General features: G+C 38.0%; 1 protein-coding gene across 4 annotated transcripts in view; it reads left to right on the top strand.

Moving 5' to 3' along the window:
* The window catches only part of LOC111158121 (G-patch domain containing 8), a 108,172-nt gene that overhangs the window by 88,878 nt on the left and 7,683 nt on the right, over positions 1–11,611 (top strand). For 3 of the 4 annotated variants that reach the window (XM_022519984.1, XM_022519985.1, XM_022519986.1), the window contains one exon: positions 10,027–10,157. In XM_022519984.1, coding sequence (XP_022375692.1) covers positions 10,027–10,157 — 131 coding nt within the window. Of the gene's footprint in view, positions 1–9,360; positions 9,543–10,026; positions 10,158–11,611 lie in introns of all 4 variants that reach the window. The other variant, XM_022519987.1, reaches the window with a different exon arrangement.

The following is an 11,611-nucleotide window of genomic DNA, read 5'->3' on the forward strand; positions in this document are numbered from 1 at the left end:
CTTCATTCAAGTTTGGAGTCACTTTCCACTTGAAGATTCACTGTTTATTCGTTGCATTTTGCCTCTCAAGATCTTTACTGCATTTGATCCTCTGTATGCTTGGTACATAGGGCATCAGGACAGTAAGCATATCAAAACCAATTGGACCTCTGGCAAGCCACTGTAGATTTGAGGAAATTCAGACTGAGTTTTCTTTTTTTGGTGCTACTTTGATATTCAGGGCAAGGGAAACACGAAAGTAAATTTTTAAAAGGCAATTTTAAAAAAAGTAAAATTGAAAAATAATTCTGGGGCTAAAATTAAAAATAAAATGAATCCTTCTAAAAGAAATGAAACCACAGGGGCCCCTGGCTAGATCAGTTGGTGGAGCATACGACTCTTGATCTTGGGGTTGTGAATTTGAGCCTCACATTGGGCATCGAGCTTATTTTTAAAATAACTTAAGAAGTGAAACCACCAAGACTAGATACCAGTGAAGATATTCTACACGTATCTGTATTTCATGTGTTTATGAAATGTTTATCCTTAGAAAACCGTAAATTGATAATTGTAAAGTCATGAAATAGATTAGGAAAACCATGAAGTATTTATGAATCCTAACATTTCATAAATGTTGACTTAAATAGCATATGTCACTTCTGAAGAGATTATGCTTACAGAAGCAAAGCAAGTGTGTAAAGAGGAATGCATCTAAGAATTTGAGCATATTATAATTTTATTTTATTAACCTGTAGCAGGGAGATAAAAGTTTGTACCACTGTGTATGTTATTTTTCTTTGGGACTGTTTTGCTTAATATAAGAGAATTGACATCATTTGGCTAGTCTTCCAAAACCTGGGCATGTTTTGAGCCTTTTCACTTGTTGAATCTTACATACTCACTACCACTGCTTTTCTTGGGGGTAGACTTCTTACATCCAGCTATCACAATCTATTTAACCTTGGAAAACTGTTTCTCTTGGGGCGCCTGGGTGGCTCAGTGGGTTAAGCCGCTGCCTTCGGCTCAGGTCATGATCTCAGGGTCCTGGGATCGAGTCCCACATCAGGCTCTCTGCTCAGCAAGAAGCCTGCTTCCTCCTCTCTCTCTCTCTCTCTGCCTGCCTCTCCGTCTACTTGTGATCTCTCTCTGTCAAATAAATAAATAAAAATCTTAAAAAAAAAAAAAGAAAAGAAAAAAAAAAAAGAAAACTGTTTCTCTTTAGGGAAACTGTCTGCTTTTGTGAGCAGGCAGGGATGACCCTAAACAGACCCTTTGGGAACTTAGTTTGCTGGTAAACCCTATATTTTCTTCTTAGGAATTTCTAACTCCATTCTTTATCTTGGCACACTTTCCCAGTATGAATAAAAATGATTCTACCCTATTTATGTTCTATACTTTTCAGCCTGTTTTCTGCCCCTGTACGTTTATATTCATCAGAGTCGTGCACTGTGGTGGAGATTCTTGCATGAGGGCTGTATGTTCTGTTGTAGTCTGAAAAGGTAAAGCAGCCTAAGAAACAATGATAAGTCTGTGAGTGACAGTCCTGAAAAGAGAGCTCTGAACTGAGATGCTGCTGTTCTGTTTGCTATAAGCCTAAACTGTTCTTGGGAATTATGCTCCTTTAAATTTTACAGTGAGAGCATACCTTTGCCTGCAGTTATGATCTGGAAGGCTATGTAGCTGTAGATCTATCTATATATAGATTTTTTTTTTTTTTTTTTTTAAGATTTTTTTATCTACTTGAGAGATCATGCGCATGGGGTCGGGGGTGTGGGCAGAAGGAAGGTAAGAGAGAGAACCTCAAGCAGACTCCACACTGAGCACAGAGTCTGACATGGGGCTTAATCCCATGACCCTGAGATATGACCTGAGCCAAAATCAAGAGTTGGACATCCAACCTACTGAGCCACCCAGGCACCCCATATATAGTAATATTTAAAACTCATTATCCACAAAAGCACAATGGCATACCATTTCACACCCATTAGGATAGCCAGAATTAAAAGACACAGTAAGATATGTTGGAGAGGATATGAAAAAACTGGAACACTCCTACATTGCTAGTGGAGTTGTAAAATGGTCTAGCCCCCCCTGGGAGACAGTTCGGCAGTTTGTCAAAATGTGTTAAATATAGAGTTTACCATATGACCAGCATATACTCAAGAGAAATGAAAATATACATGCATAAGAAATGAAAATATATGTGCACAAATAAATGTGCGTAAAAGGGGCACCTGGGTGGCTGAGTTGTTATCCCAGGGTCCTGGAATTGAGCTCCGCATTGGGCTCCCCACTCAGCAGAAAGCTTGCTTTCCCCCCTCTCTCATTCCACCTGCTTGTGTCCCCTCTCTCGCTGTCTCTCTGTCAAAAAATAAAATCTTTTTCAAAAAAACGTGTATTAGATTGTTCATAGTACCCAAAAAGTGGAAACAGCCCATATACGTACCAGTTGATGAATGGATGAACAAAATGTAGTACATCTGTACAATAGAATATTATTCAGCAATAAGAAAGAATGACTTACTGATACATACAGCAGGCATGAACCTCGAAAGTGTTATGCTAAGTCAAAGAAACCAGTCACAACCCTCCCATGTTGTATGATTTTATTTATATAAAGAGTTTAGAATAAGCATGTCTGTAGAGAGCATATATTAGGTTTCCAGGAACTGGGTAGAAAGGGGTAATGGTGAGTGACTGCTAATGAGCATGGAGCTTCCTTTGGGAGTAATGGAAATGTTCTAAAATTAGATGGTGTTAATGGTTGCACAACTCTGAGAAACCCACTAAATTTTACAGTTTAAATGGGTGATTTTATGCTATGTGAAATGTATCTCAAAATTATTTTTAAAACTTCATGCAGTTTAAAATTTGGTGGTGGTGATGGTGACTATGTGTACATATACATAGGTGTGTGAAAAAAATGGTAAAGGAAGCACCCTGCTTCTGCAGAAATACACCATGTTTTAAGGCATTTTGCTGAATTCCTGAACATATTGAAATGAATATTTAATAATAGCTTTATGACATATTAATTTGTTACTCATCAAATTATATTAATAGTCATTGTGTTGCAAAATAATTGGGCATAAATAGTAAGTATTTCATAACTGACTAAGACTACTCTTAGCCAGCAGGAAAGAATGTGTGCTACTCTGCTTTCCTCTGATGTTTTCAGGATCTACGATCAGCATTAATGTTTAGTTTTCTCTGTTACCAAACATTTGGTTTTCTCTGTTACTTAATAAACATTGTCATAGCTTACTGATGAACGTGTGCTAAAAGAAAGAATTTACATCTAGTGTCCAGTAACTTGGATTTCCTTAATCATTCAGCTACAGTCTTCCTTCCCTGAGTAGTTTAATACTGAGGCTTTCTGTGCTCTTTCCTGGTCTTTTTCTTTCCTCACCACATACTGATGTTCTGGATGGTCTCATTCAGAAGTATCAAACACCAAAGAATTTGCATTTAGGAAACCTGGACAAGTAATAGCTAGCATGATTACTCTACTTTGGGAAGGGAGAAGAGATTGATGTTGTATCATGAGAAAGAGGAAGGAAACTGGGGAAAAGAGGGCATGGATTTGGGGTATGCAGGATTGATGACATAGGGGAAAGGGAGTGGTTGAGATTCAGAAAAAGCTGAATTGGGCTCAGTGGGTGGAGCGTGACTCTTGATCTCAGTAGAGATTACTTTAAAAAACAACAACAACAACAACAACAAAAAACTGGATTATACTTAGCCAAAAAAAGAGATTGAGGTGGGAACAATTTCTTTGCTGTTTCCTGTTTCTGTTCATAACCAACAAATAATACATAAAGTATTCGTATTCCCTTTCTCAACAACTCATTTTAAAACTGAAACCAGTTTGGTAAATGTTTATTGATTATTTCTTTTGTGCCGTTGACAACAGTATGTGATTGCAGGGTTAGTACAAAGGAAGGCTAAGCTTGGGTCCCTGATCTGGGAGAGTGGGGTTGTTTGGTAAGAGGAAGAAACTGGATAATCTTTTGACCCTAACAAGACAAAATCAGGTTTTCTCTTTAGAGTTGAGTAAATATTAGAACATGGGATTTTTAGTGGCAATAGGAAATACTGTTTTTTGATGTCTGAAATTCTCGTAATCTGAAAGCAGTAGCCTGTTTTTCTTTAAATTGAAGTAATAGATTTAAAATACTTGAGACGGGTGCCTAGGTAGCTCAGTCAGTTAAGTGGCTACCTTAGGTTCAGGTCATGATCCCAAGGTCTTGGGATCGAGCCCCACATCAGGCTTCCTGCTCAGGGGAGAGCCTGCTTTTCCCTCTCCCTGCTGCTCTGCCTGCTTGTGTTCTCTCTCTCTGTGTCAAATAAAAAAATAAAATCTTTTAAATAAAAATCAATAAAATACTTGAGAAAGACAATAGATTTATTCCTAGTAGATTATACCCAATATTTAAAAAAAAACCTACAGCATTAATTTTTGTTAGAAAAAAATAGCAACAAAAGATGCAAAAAATATTTTATTAATTCAGACCCATATTTTGTTGCTAGGGGAAATTATGTGCAGATGTAACTTTGTGTCATTCATACCTGGGTCAAACAGCGTCATCCCTTGCTATTATACTGCACATTGTTGATAATGTAAGCGAATTTATCACCCGCATTAAAAACCTGGTAAGATTTACCAGATTCTCATTTCTCTGGTTTAATTTGTTCAGAGTTGGGCAGTGGAGCCGGAGTTTGTCTGTAGTGGACATTTTGCTGCCAGCACAGTGCTATGTAGGCGGTGTTTAAGAACTGGAATGTCATTTACATTGAAGTGGTCTTCAGCTCAAGAGCCATGGTTACGTTGATGGGTATTTCAAGAGCTAGATTATTTGTTAAGGTGTATCTCCCCCATGTTGGTCTTTTGGGAAGTTTAATGAAAACCCCGGCTACCATGTATTGAGAATCAGTGAGAAGTGGCCATTTTGTTCTGTGCTGCAAATGTATACTTTTTTGGAAACATGCTATTGGTTTTTCAGAGCAGGATCTTCAAATTCTTTCATTTTGAATGGTGTTCGGTCTCCCTTTTCTTTGAATGAAATACTGTCCAGCTAAAAATGTATTACGTGGCTTAAATTTTTACTAGTATAGTTCAATGAAGAAGCAATGTTATTAACAACACTTCAGAAAGCGTACTTTATAATTTTCAGAGATAAGGACATAGTTGAAGTTAGCTTTGATGATTAATTATGTCCCCTCAGATCAGTCTGTGTCCCAGTTTGGATTCTAACTTGAATTTTTTCTATGCCTGGATGAAATTTGCTCAGCCTTTCAAGACGTTTTGGATTGATGGCACATGGATAATATTTGGTCTCCTTATGTGAGCTCTGTCTCTGACAGGCAGGTATTCTCTATTCTCCTCTATTCTCACCTTGAAGAAGTTACCTGAAATTGTGTTCCTCTTTAGAATTTAAGAGGAAAGTAAAAGTATACGACCCAGAGAGAATTTCATATGAACATTCAGTTGCAAATGAACCAGGCTTTTGGAATATACTAGCCAACTTTGGAAAATCCAATTCTGAATTAGGGACTTTTTACCTTTACAAAAATTACTTTTTATATAGGAATTGAGAACTTTCTGGTTCATATCTTTTTCTTTTTTTTTTTTTTTTCCTATTTGGTCTAATTCTTTTTTTAAATTTTTATTTTATTTATTTATTAAAAAAAAAAAATCTCTAGGGGCACCCGGGTAGCTCAGTCAGTTAAGCATCTGACTCTTGATTTCGGCTCAGGTCTTGATCTCAGGGTTGTTAAATCGAGCCCGAGTCAGGCTCCACGCATAGTGTGCTAGCCAGCTTAAGATTTTCTCTCCCTCTCCCTCCCTATTTCTCTCTCTAATAAAAATAATAATAATAAAGTAATCTCTGCACCCACCGTGGGTGCATGACCCGATGACCCCCAGATCAAGAGTGGCGTGCTCTACCAACTGAGCCAGCTAAGCACCCCTGGCTTAATTTTGTCCAGAAATGAGGGGCTTAACATTTTAGGTTTTTTGATTCTCTGAAGAATGAGACTTCTTTACTGGATGAGAATAATAGCTAGGAAAACCATATATGTTATATTAACCTGACATTGTCCCTAGTAGAGTCGTGAAAATTATCAGGGGCGCCTGGGTGGTTCAGTTGGTTAAGCATTTGACTCTTGATTTCAGCTCAGGTCATGATCTCAGGGTTTTCAGATCACACCCCACTTGCAGCTATGCGGTGGATGTGGTACCTCCTTAAGATTCTCTCTCCCTCTCTTAGAAAAAAAGAAAAGAAAATACTTCTGTCCCTCTCTCTGTTTTCTCCCTCTCTTAAAAAAAAATTTTTTTTTTTTCATGTCAAACTTTTCTACAAATGGTAAAAAAGTTATTTGGGGGAAAAAATTAAGGATCCAGTGTTTAAGCCAAATTATTCACCAGGCACTTACCAGACACTTTCTGTAGACTTAATACTGTTCTATACACTTTAGGGTTGATGATAAATGTCAGCTATCTGAGCCTCATGTTGAGTATAGCGATTACTTTAAAAATTTAAATTTAAGGGGCGCCTGGGTGGCTCAGTGGGTTAAAGCCTGCGTTCCCCCCTCTCTGCCTGCCTCTCTGTCTACTTGTGATCTCTGTCTTTCAAACAAAATCTTTTTAAAAATTTTTAAATTTAGGGGCGCCTGGGTTACTCAGTGGGTTAAAGCCTCTGCCTTCGGCTCAGGTCATGATCCCAGGGTCCTGGGATCGAGCCCCGCATTGGGCTCGAGCAGAGAGCCCGCTTCCTCTTCTCTCTCTGCCTGCCTTTCTGCCTACTTGTGATCTCTGTCAAATAAATAAATAAAATCTTCAAAAAAAATTTTTTTTTAATTTAAAAAAGTGGGGGCTCAGCTCTGTTGGTGCATGGGACTCTTGATCTCAGGGTTGTGAGTTCAAACCCCACATTGGGTGTAGAGATTACTTTAAAAATAAAATGTAAAAAGATCAGCTATAGTCTCTGCTCCAGATAAAAAGGAAGAGACAGTATTAAACACTTTACACATGCAGCATGCTTTTTATTTATTTTGACACTTAACCTCATAAATCTGTTGCCAGAATGGCTCTGTTTTTCTAATGAAGGAACTGGAGCCTCAGAGAGATAAAATCACTTGGCTGGTGATGAATGAATTTGGACACAAGTCTTTCTGACTCTGAAACTACACACAGACTGCCTTTCTGAAGGGCAGGAATAAGTATAGTTAGTGCCAAGTATGTTGGTTGCTAGATGAGGCTGTTTTTAGGTAGCAGAGTTAGTACAAAGTATGTTGGTTGCTAGATGAATACTAAGACAGTTCAGAAAGAAGAAAATTTTATGAGGTATGAGTAGAGACTTTGTGAGGAGAATTTAATTTGACCTTGGGTAGAAAGGAAAGACTTGGAATTAGGAATCCATTTTTATCATCAAAATGCCCTCATCTTAGAGACCTCAATACACATTTTGAGTTTGGGAGAGTTGCCAAGCCCCATGTTTAAAGTTTGGGTTAGAATTCTGGAGTTCCTAGTTTTACATTGAGACACCAGACTTTAAAGTTTGTAAAGGTAGGGGCACCTGGCTGGCTCAGTTGGTAGAGCTTGTGGCTCTTGATCTTGTGGTTGTGAATTTGAATCCTCACTGGGTGTAGAGATTACTTAAATCTTTTTAAAAAGATAATAAAGTTTGCAAAGGTGATTTAGGAATGTTTGCTACTCCCCATATAGGTGTATATCTTTGCCTAGAATGGGGCTATAACTCGGATTTGTTTTACTGATACCACATTTTCTTCCCTCCCTACAATTATGTTGTGATAGGAATTTGAGATAGGGCATCTTCAGGAAGATGTGGACATAATTTTATCCCTTCAACTTCAAGGTTGCATCAAGTGGTTGCTGAATGACTGGAAAACCTAACCCCTGTCTGACTCAGCCTGGAAACTCCAGGCTTTGATAAAATGCTCATTCTTTTACACAGTGTCCTTTAGGGGTAACCCTCTCGGGTCCCCTCCCTTCTCAGTAACTTTGTACTATCACTTTGTAATCACTCAATAAACCTTGCTTTGCTGCCTACAAAAAAAATAAAATAATAAAAATAAACAATGTTCTTTAGTTTGGGAAATAACTCCTAACTAAAAGTAATGAAATATTTGTAAAAGGAAGGAAACGATGAGGCTCAGGGAGATTTTGCAGGCCTGGGGGGTGGCTAAAGAGAAGATGGCAGATATGAGAAAAACATGTTCTATTTAAATTTTGGCTAGAAAACTTGGTAAATGTTTGACGCAGAGAAAAACTAGGTTTGTAGCCTGAAATAATCATATAATAGTCCTGACAGGCTCTTTCTGCCTCATTCCCCTTGAAAGGAGGAAATTGAAATTCATACTTATTCAAAATAATTGATTCGCCATCTTGAAGAGGTTTTTAAGAAGTCTTAATTCTGGATAGCCAGCTTCCGTAAAATAATTTGCCGGCTGTTGGTTACTTGAACATTCCCAAAATAAAGGTAAATGAAAATAAGATTGACTGTTTTTAGGTAGCAGTGGTCTTTCCTGAAGTTCTGTTAACTGTTTTTCCTGAATTCAGATAGGTCTGTTTATCTAGGAGAGATTATTACTGTGTCAGTCTGTGTGTATGTACACATATATGTGTTGTACAGGTGCTTCCCTTCTCCCCGACCCTTTTAGAGTTGATGGCTTTGTCCCTGATTGTTCAGTATAATAGTTTGCAGATTCACTAAGAGAGCCTGTGTAGTAATGCTTGCTTTATTTTTTTTTTCTCTTTCACTCTTGTTTTATTTTTACTTTTTTTTTCTTTGTGATGTGACATTTTCAGCTGATGTATTGAAAGCAAATCCTTCTAATTTGGGAGCCCAGATCACAAGAGTGAGTTTTTCTACTAGTGTCTTTAGCTGTATATCTTTTTTTGTGTGTGTCTTTTCACCCTTTTCCCCCTCCCAATTCAAAAGATTTCAAAACACATTTCATAAATATTAGATAAGAAAAAATCCTCTGTCTGTTGAACATCATGCCCTTCCACAAAGCAATGTCCACTTTATATTGGGTCAAATTCCTTTTCCTAATGCTATTATAAAAGCATAGGCTAATGTATGTATTTTGTTTCGGTTTGTTTTCTATATTATCTGGTGTGTTGGAAATAATTTTAGTTCTGTCTTCATTGCAGATATGTCTGGACTTTGTCACCAGTGTGTCATAGCACTGTTCTTTTTTTGGTTGTTGTTGTTTTGTTTCGTTTTGTTCTGTTTTTAAGGAAAATTATATAGAAGTTTCTGAGAATGAAAAACCCATTCTTTATCAGGATTTTAAGCAATAAATTCTCTGACTTATCTCTATTTTCCCTCCTCATCCCCTGGATGTTCCTCTCAGGGCCATGACGGAATGAAAGAGCAATACACATTACTCTCTCATTTCAGCAGACTGACCAGACGCAAGTGGTCAGACTGCTGAGCTCTGAACATGCGAGCATTGGAAGATGGTTGGTTTCATAGTCAAAGGAAAACTGTTCATGCTGAAAAGAAATCACAGCACCTTTTTATGGTGAAATAAAAGTATGCTTTCTATTTGTTATTTTGATTCAAATAACCTCCCCATGTAAGCTGTACATTGCTTTTTAAGATCTTACACCTGGGTAATTTTCTGTACTAGCCTAACCCCTTTCTGTTCTCTTTGGCTTGTGTTATTACAGTTTATCTCATGTTCTGTTTGTCTAGTTTTGCATCCTGGAGGAGCAGGTGATTAAATAGTCCCTTTTCTTTCCTCCTAGTGTTCTAAAATTTGCTTGTTGCTTCCGAAATCATTTAATTTTGCCCCATAAAGCAAATGGTATGCTGTCCTAATTAGAAGTGCAGGTATTCCAAGTGTCTTATCCAAAGTAATCAGCCATTGTGTTTTCAATTACTATCAGAATATAACTGTATTCTACGCTAGCATTGTAACCACTGATTGAGGTAAATATTCTAAAGGCCTTGTTTTCAGGACCCCCAGGTTATTCTAAATCACCCACCCTCTATTTCCTTTTTTTTGTTACCCCAGAGATTGAAAGATCTTAAGCAGAGAGAGTTTGCTCGAAATGTCTCTTCAAGATCCCGTAAAGATGAGAAGAAACAAGAAAAAGCCCTTCGGCGGCTCCATGAATTGGCAGAACAAAGGAAACAAGCTGAATGGTGAGGATATTTTCTCTCAGAGGGTTCTACAGATAGTTTTAATCCTTAAGAATTAAGAATTACAATCCTTATTAGTAAATCTTTTATACTTAAAGCCTGTTATTACAGTATAATATACTGATTTTATGAATATACACTTCTGAGGCCATATCCTGTCTATGTGACTTTAGCTATCTAAGCTTTATGCCTCGGTGTCCTTATCTAAGATGGGATATGATAATTAACAGTTCACTTGTTGCAGTTGTTTTGAGGAGTGATTATCTTTACATCAGAAGTGCCTTGTAGGGGCGCCTGGGTGGCGCAGTGGGTTAAGGCCTCTGCCTTCAGCTCAGGTCATGATCCTAGGGTCTTGGGATCGAGCCCCACATCAGGCTCTCTGCTCGGCAGGGAGCCTGCTTCTCTCCCTCTCACTCTCTGCCTACTTGTGATCTCTGTCAAATAAATAAATAAAATCTTTAAAAAAAAAAAAAAAAAAGAAGTGCCTTGTAGAAGATGTTCAATGAATCAATAAATTATACAAATATTATCGTTCCCATTCTCCAACCTATGTTTTATAGAAAAGGACATATATCCCAGTATTCTTTTTTATAACTAAACAGTATGGGGCAGAGACTCAAGTCAACTTCCTTTTAAGTACTGTACAGTCTGTGCTAATCACTGAAACCTAGGGAATTCTATCAATTTATTTCTCTGCAGCTTCCTGCATTCTTGAGTGTTCTTTTTAATCTTCCTTCATGATTCTTGATGATTATCAATTTGGGGGCTGGTATTTAGCCTTTGGTGGAATTTACTCCACCTAAGGCTGAATTTTCAAGCAACTAGTCTTGGGGGACCCAGTCTTTGAGCATCTGAGGATTCATGAGGTATGTGCCTCGATCAGAAAGACTTAGCCCCATCTTTGTTTTTAATGGCTGCCCAGGACCAAAGAAGGAACTGGCTATAGGGGAAAGAGAAACTATGATTGTGTCCTTCAAAAGTTCACAGCCAAGTTCCTGGACTTACTAAGTTACTAAGTTCATTTTTGTCTCAGGATTCCCCCCCCCTTTTTTTTAAACTTATTTACTTCTCTAGCATTTTGGAGGAGAAAACACATAGTTTTGAAACAGAGGGGTTTTGTTTGTTTGTTTGTTTGTTTGTTTGTTTGTTTTAAGATTTTATTTATTTATTTGACAGAGTGAGAGACACAAGCAGGCAGAGCAGCAGAGGGAGAGGGAGAAGCAGGCTCCCCACTGAGCAGAGAGCCCGACGCGGGGCTCGATCCCAGGATTCTGGGATCATGACCCGAGCCGAAGGCAGTTGCTCAACCAACTGAGCCACCCAGGCGCCCCGAAACAGAGTTTTGAAACAGAATTAACCAGTGAGCTCTAATGTTGAGTTAAGCTGCCTGTAAACTGGTTCTGATTCCTTCTTTGGCAGCTTTTTGTATCATAACGCTTTCCTCTTGGGCACATTGC

The sequence above is a fragment of the Enhydra lutris genome, unplaced genomic scaffold, assembly GCF_002288905.1.
Source record: "Enhydra lutris kenyoni isolate GAN:26980312 unplaced genomic scaffold, ASM228890v2 scaffoldscaffold57, whole genome shotgun sequence".
NCBI lineage: Eukaryota > Metazoa > Chordata > Mammalia > Carnivora > Mustelidae > Enhydra > Enhydra lutris.